General features: G+C 40.8%; 2 protein-coding genes across 4 annotated transcripts in view; one reads left to right on the forward strand and one right to left on the reverse strand.

Annotated features, from left to right (window-relative positions):
* The window catches only part of LOC132181617 (uncharacterized), a gene marked incomplete in the record, with an annotated part of 18917 nt that extends 8708 nt beyond the window's left edge, over positions 1–10209 (reverse strand). The window contains 5 exon segments of the mRNA XM_059594869.1: positions 4202–4366; positions 5355–5423; positions 8800–8907; positions 8998–9066; positions 9156–10209. Of these exon segments, the coding sequence (XP_059450852.1) occupies positions 4202–4366; positions 5355–5423; positions 8800–8907; positions 8998–9066; positions 9156–9512 (768 nt within the window).
* Positions 10210–12850: 2641 nt separating this feature from the next.
* Positions 12851–15059, forward strand: LOC132169476 (probable polyamine transporter At1g31830). Of its 3 annotated transcripts, none has more exons than XR_009438945.1 (2): positions 12851–12975; positions 13146–13257. XR_009438945.1 is itself a non-coding variant. In XM_059580508.1 (2 exons), the coding sequence occupies exon 2, from the start codon at positions 13458–13460 to the stop codon at positions 14841–14843; it is 1386 nt and encodes a 461-aa protein (XP_059436491.1). In that variant the 5' UTR covers positions 12851–12975; positions 13412–13457; the 3' UTR covers positions 14844–15059. The 3 variants fall into 3 exon arrangements, 2 of the variants coding, with proteins under 2 accessions (XP_059436491.1, XP_059436496.1); XM_059580508.1 differs by lacking the exon at positions 13146–13257 and adding an exon at positions 13412–15059; XM_059580513.1 differs by lacking the exon at positions 12851–12975 and adding an exon at positions 13412–15059 and having other exon boundaries at positions 13249–13308.
* Positions 15060–15541: the final 482 nt, after the last annotated feature.

Raw genomic sequence — 15541 nt, forward strand, 5'->3', positions numbered from 1 at the left:
CTATGAAAGCATTTTGAGAGTAGGAAATAACCTTGCCCAAGACAGTTCTCAATCTGGAGGCGAGAACCTTAGAAACAATTTTGTACACCCCTCCCACCAAACTTATGGGCCGGAAATCCTTCATCTCTACCGCATCCGCCTTTTTAGGAATCAAAGATATGAAAGTAGCATTCAAGCTCTTCACCAACTTCTGTCTGCGGTGGAACTCATCAAAAACCGCCATAACATCTTGTTTAACAACACCCCAACAAGCTTGAAAAAAAGCCATGGAGAAACCATCTGGACCCAGTGCCTTATCACCATCCATACCTTTTATCACCTCCCAAACCTCCTTTTCCTCAAACTCTCTTTCCAACCACCTACAATCCTCCTCATCAATAGACAAGAATGGCTGGTTGTCCATTCTAGGCCGCCATGAACTTTGCTCCGAGTATAATTGTTGATAATACTGCACCATGTGATCTTTAACCACAACTGGATCATCGGATAAAACTCCATTAATACGAAGCACTTCCACACGATTGTACCTGCGATAAGAATTTGCCATCTTGTGAAAGAAGCGAGTATTTCGGTCCCCCTCCTTGAGCCACAAAGTTCTAGATTTTTGGCGCCAATAAATCTCTTCACACAACAAAGTGTTCTCCAAATCTTTCAACAAATCTGCCTTTCGAGATTTCTCCTCTTGATCTAACCCTCTCGACTCTGCCAATTCATCCAACTTTTGAATATCTCCCATCAACTCCTTTTTTTTCCTCCCAATATCGCCAAACTCCTCCTCATTCCATTTTTTCAAATCCATTTTGAGGGATTTCAATTTATTAGCTAACACATAACTCGGAAGACCCTCGAAAGAATAAGATCCCCACCAAGAGCTAACCTTGTCAAGAAAACCTTCAGCTTTGAGCCACATGTTCTCAAATTTGAAATATTTTTTACCTCCACAATGAGCCCCACAATCCAAAGCAATAGGGAAATGATCGGAGAACATGCGCTGCAGTCTTTTTTGAGACACTGCAGGGAAATGATCTTCCCAATCCGAGGAGAGCAAGAACCGATCTATTCTGGACCAGGTCTCGTTTTCTTGATTATTGGACCAAGTAAATTGTCCCCCCACCATCGGAAAGTCCATCAAATTATACTCCGAGATGAAGTCTGAGAAATCCATCATGCCCGCAGAGTAATACGAAGCACTAGAGCGCTCACTAGGGAAGCGAATCATATTAAAATCCCCACCAAAACACCAAGGAACCTCCCACACATTCAACAAACCAGCCAACTCTTCCCAAAGGATCCTCCTCTCCACATCATCATTCGGACCATAAACCCCTCCAAAAGCCCACACCCAGTTGTCCTCCACATTTTGAAAAGAGCATGCCAAGGTGAACTGCCCCACACACTCCTCCTTACACTCTACCACCCTCCTATCCCACATCATTAACAACCCCCCCGACAAACCATTAGACCTTTTATACTTCCACCCCACATGTTGGCCACCCCAAAGACTGTGAACCACTTCCCGGGATATAGTCTCCATCTTCGTCTCAATCAAACAAACTATATCTGCTTTCCATTCTCTCAGAAGACCCCTAATACGCAACCTTTTTTTGAGGGCATTCAACCCTCTCACGTTCCATGCGATGATGTTAAGCTTCATGATCCACCACTTTGACCCTTCCCACGACCCCTGCCTTGCATAGAGATCGTCTGATTTCTGTTTACAAGAATTGCACTCCCTGAAAAATCCCCCAAATCAGAGTCAAACTGCTTCCTGGCATCTTCAATAGACTTAAACAGGGCTGCCAACTCCTCCTTCTTCCCCTCATCTGAAACACCTATTTTTGGGCAGAAATTGATACAGCTTTCTACTACCCATTTAGGAGAACACTTTTCAGATTCGAATTCCTCCAAACCGATAGTTGCTGAGCTACTGTCCTCCTCCCCATTTGACCCAGTCCCAATTCCATTCTGTCCACTAATAGCTGATTGCAACAGATTCGAAGTCTCCTCCCTGCATACCCCTGTCGCCATCCCAGAACACCGATGAGGTGCAAAAACCACCGGAGACTGAACTGGGTCAGAGCCCATGGCCTCACCTGCACCTCCTCTCTCCTCAAAACACTCCGGCGACTCCCCCCCTGCATCTCCAAGCTCCAAGCGGCGCTCCGGCGCACTCTGTGACTTCTCCGGCGAGAAAGGGGTTTCCGGCACCTTCTGGATATTTCCCGGCCACGACCCTAGAATGCCTTTCGCCTGCCCAGAAGCCGACGAAGAGGCTTCTTGCGAGCCCACCAACATAGTTTTCCACCTCTGCGGCCCGCGTTTCCTCCTCCTATAAGTCATCACCGCTTTTTCTTTCCTGGTGGACTGTGCCTCTCTCGCCTGACTTATAGAAACCTTGTCACTAGTGTCGTCGGTCCCCTTAGAAAGCTCTTTAGCCACTGACCCAACCCCCTTGACCTCTGAAGACACCGGCGATGGGATTGCCGCCCTATCTGAGTCAGGACACCCACCAAACCTAAACTTCTCCTTTTTCGTCAAAGCCTCTTCTGCTGAGCAACCTTCTCGTAATGGGCCATCCTGTCCTGGGTTACTTAAGCCCATACCCGAAACTGACCCTACTTTAGGTTTGAAGACCGAAGTCTTCTTCACCCTCCACCATTTTTTAGGTTTCATAAGCTTCCTTTTCAGCCCAGACACCTCTATCCTTTTCGAAGCATGCCCCAGCCCAAGCCCAAACCCATTTCCCTCCATAGCCTTGAGCGCCATGTCGACCTGCGCCATCCCTACGTCACAGTCTTGTTGCAGACGCTTCAACAGCTCTCTGACTTTGAGGAGCTCGATACTTACTGCGGAGTAGGTTTGCCCAGCAGCATGGTGCCCCTTTCCTTCTTGTCCCATCATGCGATCAGCCACAGTCATCGAGACCTGTGATGTCGCCGGCGATTGTGAATTACTCGCCGAAGCTCTAAACGAGCACCCCAAACCACCATCAATCATCACGCCTCGTCTTCCAGACTCTGCAGTTTCATGATCGTTCTTTGCCCGACGTAAAATCCTTGTCGGAATCACCCCAGGATCGCCGTTGGCCCTCTCCGAGTAAAAAGTCTTTGTCGAAACCAAGCCTTTCCTGCCAAACTCATGGGTTTTCTGTCCCATATGTCCAGAAGCACTATTCGGCCTTCTCTGTACCTTAGCGAACTGTTCCTGCCCGAAGTTACAGCCCTCCTTAGTTTGCTTCAACGATAGACCCACTGCCTCCGCGTAGCTCCTGCATCCCTTGACCTCCTTATCGCTTGTTTCTCCCTTGAGCACACCATGCTCACTGATCACAAGAGATTCCCGTAGAGAGGAGTTTGCCACTCTCATCTCCTCACTGAAACGATCCCAGCCAATTCCAAGCCTACCTTCTGGAATGATGATCGAGCCACACCTCCTTCGTCCATCGAATTCCTCCACCGTTAGAAAACAACCATGCCTATTAGCACATTTCTGAGCAATGATTCTCGGATACCCAGCTCTAGACTGATCCCAGAAGACTTCTGAACTCTCCACTGCAATCAAATCCTTCACAATTCGCACCACCCAAGCTAGCTCATCTTTCTTCAAGAAGATGGACCTTTGAAGTCTTTTGCTCCTCTCAAAAATCCTCACCCCTGATGCCCCTACCTTAATCAGCACTTCAAACTCCTTGGATTCCACCGACCATGTTACAGCCAACACTGACCCCAGACCCCTCTCACGCGCCACCCACGCTCCGACACAAGGCGGGAGAGGATGAGAGAGAAGAGAGATAAGTATGTAGCATTACTCAAGCATACCCCAAAAGAAAGTTACCAAAAAAAAAAAAGAAAAAAAAAAAAAGAGGAGGATAATAATACTTTTTTTTTTTTTTTTTGATAAGTAAAAGGATGATAATAATACTACTGCTAATAATATATAAAAGCATTATGCTTAGTCCCAAAATCTCATATCAGCTATTGTACGTTAAAATAATTTAAGCTTCATCTTTAACTAGAAGAAAACCACATAAGCTGAGCTTTTCAATTATTAATTGATTATAGATGTCAGAGTACATTTTAAACTCTAAACATGGATATGCTTGAGGAGTACCTACTATAAACACGATCAGATCCATGCACTTGTATTCTTCTGCAATAGAGGACTACATGCCAGTAGCATATGTCAAATAAAAGAAAATCACCTGCTTCTTAGATGGACCAACAGATTTTTCTTCAGAGGATTCTTCCAATTTAACTGTAGCTTCTGCATTAACTTTAACATTGTTCTTCCTTTTTGAGCCACAAGACTTCAGGTGTTCCAATGATGGCCGGAGCTGCGCAACTGCATGAAGTGTATTCAGGTGTAACTGCACAGTAAAGAAGCGGAGAAAACCTCTTACAATGCTAAATTATGATAGGGAGCTCTGAGAGAAAGGAAAAGAGGGGATAGAAACTATCATCAGGGAAAGCAGATGAGAAGAAAGAATAGAAGTTTTCTCATGTTGCTTGGGTGTTCATATCAGAAAGGAGAGGAAAGAAACTTAAAAACAAATGATACCGTTATACGTTCTCTTAGTTATCTCTTTTCTTCAATCAATCTAAGGGTACATTGGTCATTACAATAAAATTCATCAAGCCACTTTCCTAACACCAAATCCTCACCCCACTTTTAGGAGGATTATAAAGTGGTCCAATGAAGGAGAGGAGCTCTCCCTTCCTCACTTTCTTTATACATCCAAACCTGATGTTGAAGTTTTATACTCCCCAAACTCTCTTATGGGGAATTAAGCAACTAATATATGAGTTAAAAATCAAAGAAATTACTTTCAAGCAACATGGGATTAAGGAATGATAAAAACTTAGGGGAAAGTACACACAAACTACCACTACATTGCCCCCACCCCCCCTCCAAAAAAAAAAAAAAAGAAAAGAAAAGAAAACTATTGATCAAGTGAATGTGCCCCCCCAAACTACCAAATTTGTCAATGTCCCTCCAATGATAAAAATACCATTCATAATTTATTTATTTTAAAAAAATCTTAAAATTATATTTAAAATAAAAAACAAATAAAAAAGGAGATTTCAAGGAACCATAATTTTTTAATAAAGACATCACCCCCATGATTCAGCAGTAAGCAGACCTTCATGGGACTGATGTTCCGCTAGAAAGCACCTAAATGACAAGTACAACTACTTGTGAGGCAGATCTTGGAAAAAAGGGCTGGTTGACCTAAACATTAGTGACCAAGTGCTGAAACATACCAGCATATCTACTGATAATAGTTTATGTAAATTCGGCCACATTCATAGCATAAACAGAGTAGGTTAAACCTCAAAAAGCAATATATGCAATACCTTATTACCCATCAGAACACCAATAGCATAGCCAGTTGTGAGTGGCACCTTCCATGATGATGACAAAGTCTAAAGAGAAACCAAGAAATATGAGTTCTTGTTACGGAAACAAATTTGAATGCAAAAGGCAAGATGATGAGGACATCAAAGCCTCAACAAATGTAGTTTTCCAATTAAAAGAATAATTATCAGTAAAAACACAGCAACAATCTTAACAGAAGTCGTAATTGAGCTCCAAAACTTGTGGACTAACTATACTAGACAATAGTGAAGAGGAGATGGACCCTGTCCTTATCACCTTAATACTTGGGATACCACCACCGTTTCAAAAGTAGGACTGGAAGAGTCAATCATCAATGACTTCCCATATCAGGCAAAAGTGCAAACCTATGAAGAAGTACAAATAGTGGCACAAACAATAATATTGTTTCACAAATTATAGATCCAAAATCTGGAAAAAAAAAAAAAAGTTATTTAAATTCCTCAAAACCCCTGCCTACATCACCATGCAATATTCTTGGCCACACATTGGCCAAACCACTAGGCACTAGGTCCAACGTGAGTACAATCACTTAACCATGCTCCATTTGTAAAAAAACTAAAAAAGCAAAAGATATCCATTATTCTATCTGCCGATGACACCTTACTTTTCAGCGGGGCCGGCCCAAATAATCTACGCATTTCACGGAGTTTATTCCTATGATTTGAAATAGGGCTGGCAATTTAACCCGCAAACATGACACGTAATTTTATGGTTAGAGTTTAAATTAAACGGGTTCGAGTCATAAACAGGTTGTAAAATAAACATGTCGTGTTCGGGGTTGACATAAACGGGTTCACGGGTCGACACATTTGTACAATTTATTTATTTTTAATTTTTTAAGTCAATTTTAAGTTTAACTTAATTCAGAGTTGACAATTTAACCCGTGACCCGCGAACTTGACACGAACACATAGCTTTAGAGTTAAGATTTAGGTTAAACGGGTTCATGTCACAAATGGGTCATAAATATCATCCATTTATGACCTGTTTAATAAACGCGTTGTGTTCAAATTGGCAGGTTAACCGGGTTGACATGAACACGACACGTGAACCAATTTTGCCAGCCCTGTGAGATATGTAGATGATGTGCTTGGGTTAGCTGGAATTTTGGGTTGTGGGGTTGTCTCTGCCCTTGAAGTATCTTGATCTTCCATTGGGAGCGTCGTATAAGGCTAAACATATATCGGACGTTGTGATTGAGAAGATAGAACGTCACTTGCCTAGTTGGAAAAGGTTGTATTTGTCTAAGAGTGACAAGATTACCCTTATCAAGAGCACCCTATCCAACTTACCTACGTATTTCATGACCATTCTTTCTCTCCCTCCAAGTGTTGCAAACCGTATTGAGAAGCTTTGACGTGATTTCTTATTGGGGGGTTAGGTGAAGAGTTCAAATATCACCTGGTGATATGGTCTAAGGTTTGTACACCGATCTTTGAGGGAGGGTTGGGTATTAGGAACTTGCTAAGGTTTAATCATGCTCTCTTAAGTAAATGGCTTTGGGGCTATAGACTTTAGAGAGAGGCTTGGTGGAGGGTGGTGGAGGACTCTAAATATGCAAGTTCATGGGGAAGGTGGTGCTCTAGGAAGCCCATTGAGGTGTATGGGGAGGGTTTATGGAATAATAGTAGAAGGGAATGGGGAACATTTTGTAGTCAAACTAGATTTGAGGTGGGAGATCTTTCTAAGGTTAGTTTCTGGTATAATCTTTAGTGTGAGGATGCGACCCTTAAGGATGCTTTTGTTGTGACTCGTGAAATTTTCTAGAGGTGCCATTCAGTGGAACGTGAGCTACTAGAGAAGACCATGATTGGGAGGTGGAAGCATTTGCCACATTTTTCAGAGTGTAGTATTTAGCGAAAGTGAGACGGGAAGGAGAGGACAAGTTGTGGTGGGTTCCTTCCAAAAAGGGATTGTTTGGTGGTAAATCCTTCTAGAGTGTGGTTGTCATGATGGTGTCCGTTTCATTGGAAAGTTTTTGGTGTACTAAAGTTCTGTTGAGAGTGGCCTTTTTAGTTGGTTAGCAACCTTAGGAAAGAACCTCAGGATAATCTCCAAAAGCGGCATGTTATTGTGGTTGATTGGTATTGTTTATGTAAAAGGAATGAAGAGTCTATAAACCATCTTTTGCTTCATTGTGAAGTTGCTTGTGCTATTTGGAATGTTTTCTTCAGTCGATTTAGGTTGTCTTGGGTCATGCCTAGATGAGTAGTCGATGGTGCCTTCATGCCTTTTGGTGTCTATGGAGAGAAAAGAATAATAGAAGTTTTGAGGACTATGTGAGTACTTTGGATAAAATTAACACATCGTATCTTTGGACAGCTTTTTTTTTTCTTTCTCTTTTGGTGATTATTATCATGATTTTCTTGTTCTTCTTGCCCCTACTAGCTAGGTGGTTTCTCTTGAATTACACGTCTATTGATATTTCAATTACTTATCAAAAGATATCCACCTAAATGGGAAAAGAAGGATCAAACCTGTCAGATAGATCAATTCAACTCTTTTTTTTATGTTCCTTATCAACAGATATCCACCTAAATGGGAAAAGAAGGATCAAACCTGTCAGTTAGATCAATTCAACTCTTAACAGGTCCAAATTCCAATTCCTTCATACCTAGCTTGACCGTTTCAATTAAAAACCAGATTAGAACCTCAACCGGCTGGTTGGACCAATCAACCATGAGTTGAAAGGTAATCAAGCCATACAGCTCACTGTTATCAGCTTAAATGAAAACCACTATTTAATATGCCCAAAACACGTTATAAAGGAATGGATATGTAAACTTTACTACTAGACCAACTTGATGTTTTGTGCAAGGTATTATGCAAAATCTATTGGCAAAAAAAAAAAATGCAAATGCTACAACTAGAACTCGAAACTTTTATAATCATCTCAACCACTTTAATCATTAGATCAAAACCTCCCCTAACATTAATCTCTTCACTTCAATCTGATAACAATACTATCTAATATTTATGATAAGATCAGACCCTAGTCGAACCTCGGTCAGACCTCTAAATTTTGAAGTCCACTCAAACAGCCCGACCATTAAAATCAGGAATACCACCAAGTAAAAGAGAACTTCGGCGCAAAAGTGGAACACTGTGAGAGTGCTTACTAGAAGTATACAATAAGGAACCCAATCTATCCACCAGAAGAAGACAAAGCTAGCCCAGCTTAGTATTACTAGTAACGAAATTTGTGTCATGCCCCAAAACCAAGTTTCTTAACCTCCATGAACTTCCACAGTCTAATTTCACATCCAAAATAACTAAATTCGCAAATAAACCAGACACTATACTGCATATAACCATGTTTTCATTATATTAGTATTTCTGGCTACTTAAACAAAAATTTAACATAAAGAGATGTTCCATTTAACATCAGAATTATAAACAGACCTGCTTGGTCATCCTCAGCCGGTCACCAAAATCTTGGTCATAATTCTTGGAATCAACATCAAGAGCCAAATCAACTTCCACTTGTGTACTCACAGGTTTCACCCTAACCTACAAAAACAAAGCAAACTCATAACTCCCTACTTGCCTTTAAAAATAAAATTAACAAGTAATATGCAGGAGTGGTAAGAAATCACGCACCTCTTCGCAACGATCATCCAATTCGTACGGACGCCAGGACGGTCTCAGTGGATATTGCATAACATACAGCTGAAAACAAATTTCAAGAAAATTAGAAAAACATTAGCGCGCACACAATATCATGCACACGAGTGAGATATGAAAATAAGTACTCAGACCTTAGTGTCGTCATCCAAGGAAGGATTGAAGAAGACGTCGATTTCGCGAACAACGACGTCGTCTTCATCCATGGGATCATCTTCCTTTGATTCTACCTTGGCTTGGGTATCCGTTTTTACGGCGCCATTCGACGCCAAGGATGCTTCGGCCTTAGCGCCAATTGCTTCTTCTTCTTCCTTCTTAGTCGTAGTGGCAGCATCGACTTCAAGGGGTTCTGGTTTTGGTACGGGCTCTTGGGGCTCCGGTTTCAAGCTTGGTTCGAATTTCGGTTTCGGTTTCGGCTTGAAGGATTTCGGCGCGAATCTTGAGATACGAGACGGAACATGGCCCAGCGCGTCTATGTCGTCTAGGTCCATGCTCGAAATCTGTGTCTCCCCACGACTCTCTCTCTGTCTCTCTCTCTGGCCTTAACGGTGAGCCCGAAAATCCTCTAATTCTTCACAGAAATGCCCATGGTACAATTCAAAGCAGTGAACCCATTATCCATCACTACCGTAGCGAAAATTATTAAAGTAAACGCAAGAACTTCGAATCAACCCAAAACCCTAAAAACAAAACTCGATCGACTCCTTCCATTTAGAAGCCCTCGATTTCAACTCCAAATGAGCCTTATCGTAGAAAACCCATAGATTCAACCAAAAACTATAAGATTCGTAACCCAGCCTAAGCTCTCTCGCAAAGTCTCATACATCATCCTCCTCGCCTCCTATCTCTGTTGCCGCTCCCACCACTCCCCCAGTGCCCCCAACAGCAACCACCACCACCACCGCAGCAACCACACACCTCGACGCCTGGCTGAAGCTGAACGGCTCGTGCCCGGTTTGAAGGAACTCGCCGCTGCCAACCCCGCTGTCCACGCCGCTCTCGGAGGTCGTTCCGCTCTTGAAGTAGGTGATAAGATTTGTGGGTTTTTCTTTTCTTTTTGGGTTTTTTTTTTTCTCCGTTACTTCTTGGGTGTTGGGCGGTTTGGGGTTTTGCCGTTTGATGAGTTTGTTTAGTTGCCCAGAAAAATGTGTAAATATTTTTGGATAAATAGGTATTGGGGTTTCTGTTTTTTACTGAATTATGGTTTTTGTGTTTGATGAAATTAGAGCAGAAAAAGTATCTTCGTTTTATTAAACAGATGGGTATTGGTCTTTCACATAATATTGAATTCTAGGATTGAATCATTTTTGCCAAATGCATGGACATATGCATCCCAAAATAGACGAGCTCTCAAGCTCGAACAGGGTTCCAACCCTATCAAGCCGAGCTCGAGCAACATTTCTAAGCTTGTGTCGAACTCGAGTTTGAACTTGGCCTCAAAGTAAACGAGCCGAGCCCGGACAATCCAAGCTCGGCTCGTTTACACTCCTAATAGAGAATGTGAGAGGAGAGTTGAGAGAATGGAGAGATCAGATGATAGATTTAGGTTAAATTTCGGTTCTCTAATATTCAACCATTGGATTTGGAAAAATAATTAAATCTTAAAATTATATTTAAAATAAAAAGTATGGTTAAATACCCCATTAGTCCCTAAGGTTTGGAAACTTTATTTTTTCCTCCCTAGGGTTTGAAAAGTGACCAAATTAGTCCTTGTGGTTTTGAAAAGTGACCAAATTAATCTTTTCGTCAGTTGATCGTTAGTTGACTTAATAGACTGACACGTGGACCAATTAAAAGTTGACACATGGTCACCTAATTAAATTTTTTATTTAAAAAAAAAAAAAAAAAAAACTTAGGCCCATGGGGGTGGCTCGGCCACCCCCAGTACCTACTGGGGGTAGGGGTGTTAACCCTGTCCGGTTTCCCGGTTTTTGCCCAAAACCGAGAACCGGAACCAGAACCAGGACCCTGGTTAAACTGAGGTCCCGATTACCGGCCGGTTCTGGTTTTACCTGGTCCAATAACCGGTTTTTTAATAAAATTGTTTTTTGAGCTTATTTTAGGTATTGGGCCTAAAATAAGCCCTTTTTTTTTTTTTTTTTAATAAGTTGGCTCATTTTTTAAAAAAATCTATTAGTATTTTTGTCTAAATTAAAGGAACTTTGTTGTGATTGTTCCAAATAATTATTATAACAATAAATATAAGCTACCAACAATAAATATTTTATTTATATTCAAACAATATATTTCATTGTGAGCCTAAGAAATTGTAAAAACCAAACTTTATGCAAAGAAATACATCAAATAAGTGACCTAATTGATCAAATTTCCAGATGCTTAAGACCCCAACCTCAGAAAATGAACAACTACTACAATCAACCCAATAAACCCAACATCAAAATTCCATCAAATCTTGTTTAGATGTTAATATTATACACTAAAGTAAAAATATATATAAATATTCAAACAATATATTTCTTTGTTTTCCATTTTTCCTACTCTCCAAACTGACTATCTGAAAATTTCAACTTAGCATATATATATATATATATATATATATATATATATAAAATGGAGCTTTCAGGTTCAGTTTCTGGTAAATGATATAAGCAGGTAAGCTGGATGCCGGTTTTGGTTTTCAAACGAATCTAGTCTCGGGTTTCCGGTTCGTTCGGTTTTCGATGATTTTTTACACCTCTAGCGGGGGGTGGTTTGACCTACCACCAGGCTCAAAGGGTTGCGGCCACCATAGACTAAGGGGTGGTGTAGCTACCAAGTTTTCTCTTTTTTTTTCTGAATTTTTTTTTTTTGAATTTTTTTTAATAAAAATTTGAAATACGTGGCCATGTGTCAGCTTGTAATTGGTCTACTTGTCAGTCCGTTAAGTCAACTAATGACTAATTTGGTTACTTTTCAAAACTAAAAGGATTAATTTGGTCACTTTCCAAACCCTGGGGAGGAAAAAATAAAGTTTCCAAACCCTAGGGACTAATGGGGTATTTGTCCCTAAAAAATAAATAAAAAAAAGGAGGTTTAAAGGAGCCATAATTTTTTAAGGGTTAAATACCCTTGTGGTTTAGTTGCTTTATTTTTTACATTTTAAGATTTGATTTTTATCATAGGAGGTCCCTGTGATTTTGATAATAGACCAAATTAATCATCTGTCAGTTGACCGTTAGTTGACTTAACGGAAGTCCACGTGGACCAATCAAATGTTAACACGTGGCACCTACTTAAATTTTTTTATTTTTTTTAATTAAAAAAAATGTATTTAAAAAAAAAAATTGGGGGTGGTTCGGCCACCCACTTTGGCCATGGAGGTGGCCTGGCTCCGCCATCCCCAATGGGTACTGGGGGTGGCTCGGCCAACCCCCTTGGGCACCAAGGGGGTGGCCTGGCCACCCCCATCTGGCCGGATGGGTGGCTTGGCCACCCCCAATTTTTTTTTTTTTTTAAATACATTTTTTTTAATTAAAAGAAAATTTAAACAGGTGTCACGTGTCAACATTTGGTTAGTCCACATCAATTTTCGTTAAGTCAACTAACATAATGACTAATTTGGTCTATTATCAAAATCACAGGGACTTCCTGTGATAAAAAGAGAAAAAAATAAAGCAACTAAATGTCATTGGAGTATTTAGTATTTAATCCATTTTTTAATAAAGACATCACCCCCGCCATACACATGTGACTCGTGCGTGAAAGGTTCGCCCAAAACGGACACTGAGAGTTTCAAGCAGACGCGTGGTCGCCCACTCATACAGCCGCTTACTATTACCTTATGACACATGGCTACGCAAAACAGCTATAGCTTCACTTGATTCTCGCTCGAACACTTTGAATACTTTTCTTCTTCTCTAGCCATCTTCTTCAATGCATTACACTTGGAATTCAAATCGTTATTGCCTGATCGGTTTCTCTACGATCTCTCTGGGATTGTTAGTCTAGCAAGAGGTAATTGTTTCATAACTTTTCTTCTTATCGTATATATATTATTCGTATATGCTCGTTACCTTCATGCATGTGAAAGTAATTGCTTCATCTTTTTGCTTACTTTGAATCTTGATTTGTTTGAGAAGATACCAACTTCAATATTGATTCTTGAAAATAAACTAATTTTGCAGAGAATTTTCTGACCACGCAAAAAGAATTTTTTTATTGATTGGTGGAGATGAGAATTTCATATCTTCTGGTTAACATGCATTGCGTCTTTCTGTTGGCCTTCCCCAAGATTTCCTGTTGAAAATTCCGAATGCATTTTGAGTTTGAGCTTGGCTCGTTTCATTGGTGGGTTTATTAGCAAATTAAGTCTGAGCTGTTCACGAATCACGGGCACCTTTGTTGCATGGATCTGTAATAGATTAAGTGAAGAATTTTGTATTCCATGCAGAAACAGATCGAGAAAATCATTAAACAAGCAAACCACTTCCCAAATAATGGAGCGAAATTCCGTTGAGTATGTGGCTTTGGGCGAAGGATCGACTCCCAAGTTAGATAATTTTCAAAAGGTTTCGATCATACCTCTTGTTTTCCTAATCTTCTATGAGGTCTCCGGCGGCCCTTTTGGTGTCGAAGACAGTGTTAAGGCAGGCGGTCCGCTTTTAGCTCTTCTCGGATTCCTGCTTTTTCCGTTTATATGGAGCATTCCAGAAGCCTTGATTACGGCAGAGCTGGGCACCATGTTCCCGGAGAACGGCGGATATGTTGTTTGGGTTGCATCGGCTTTGGGGCCTAGCTGGGGATTTCAGCAAGGTTGGATGAAGTGGCTTAGCGGGGTTATTGATAATGCTCTGTATCCTGTTCTGTTTCTTGACTATCTGAAATCAGCTATCCCAGCTTTAGAATCTGGTTTTCCAAGAGTCATGGCGGTGCTAGTTTTGACTGTGGCTCTCACTTACATGAATTACAGGGGTTTAACGATTGTGGGATGGCTCGCTATATTTCTTGGAGTGTTTTCACTTCTTCCTTTCTTGTGTATGGGAATTGTTGCAATCCCAAATTTGAAGCCATCGAGATGGGTGGTTGTGTTTGATCTCAACAGTGTAAACTGGGGTTTGTACTTAAATACTCTGTTCTGGAATTTGAACTACTGGGATTCGATTAGTACTCTTGCTGGAGAGGTTGACAACCCGAGTAAAACTCTCCCAAAAGCTCTGTTTTATGCTCTTCTGTTGGTTGTTTCTGCCTACTTTTTCCCTCTTTTAATTGGTACAGGAGCCATTCCACTTGATCGTGAGCTTTGGTCTGATGGGTATTTCTCAGAGATTGCCAGGATCCTTGGAGGTGTATGGCTGAGAACATGGGTTCAAGCAGCTTCTGCTCTGTCAAACATGGGGATGTTTGTGGCTGAGATGAGCAGCGACTCCTTTCAACTTCTGGGAATGGCGGAACGCGGGATGCTTCCCTCCGTCTTCAGCAAGAGATCTCGTTACGGAACCCCGGTCGCCGGAATTTTATTCTCGGCATCCGGTGTAGTCCTACTCTCATGTTTGAGCTTTCAAGAGATTGTAGCTGCAGAAAACTTCTTATACTGTTTTGGAATGATCATGGAGTTCATAGCATTTGTGAAGCTGAGAATGAAATATCCTGCAGCCTCTCGGCCTTATAAAATACCCATTGGTACATGTGGAGCAATTTTGATGTGCATTCCTCCAACCCTTTTGATTTGTGTGGTTTTAGTGCTTGCTCCTCTCAAGGTCATGGTTATGAGCTTATTTGCTGTGATGGTTGGGCTGGTTATGCAGCCTTGTCTGGAATACACCAAGAGAAAGAGATGGCTCAGATTCTCCATGAGTACTTCTGACCTTCCAGATTATCCATAGCACTGCACATCACCAGCGCAATGAAGCATGAATGGTTTTGTTGTTGCCTTTTATTTAACTCTCAATGGCATTTTTCTTTTTGCCAAAGAAAGAGTTTCTCTTTGCTTTGTATTGAGTTAGGAATAAGCTTTTAAATATTGGTGTAGAGTTTTTGTTTTGGCATGCAATTTCAGCAGGAATATAACTGAATGGACTCATATTAATTAGAAAGGTGCCAATTGAATGACTCTTGTCACTTGTACATATTAAAAGGTTAAGATATCTGTTTTTAATTTAATAAAATAGAGACTTGTGTTTTAAATATTTTTACCTTGAAGCATTCATTTATATTTTTTGTCCAATAAATAACAAAAATGATATAAATATACAATTATACCTTTCAATGATAATAAAAATATAAGTGGGTGGAGCTAGGTCCTTAACCAGCCATGCCATGTCTGCATGGTTTAGTGCCTAGCCACAGCCATGGCTAAATGTTGTCACCTAACCCATGGTTGGATGCTATCACCTAACCAGCTATTTGCTTGATCTTGTTGATATATATGCACCATATATAGCATGTTCCTTAATAGAGTAAGCATATTCTTTTGAAAGCACTAGACTTTCTTGTTCCCTGCTCCTCATATTTGTAGCACTTTGGCTTTGGGTTATGGGATCTCCATATTGCCAGGATTTGTGGGAAAGACATTTGAGTTAAG

Source organism: Corylus avellana, chromosome ca1 (assembly GCF_901000735.1).
Source record: "Corylus avellana chromosome ca1, CavTom2PMs-1.0".
Lineage (NCBI taxonomy): Eukaryota > Viridiplantae > Streptophyta > Magnoliopsida > Fagales > Betulaceae > Corylus > Corylus avellana.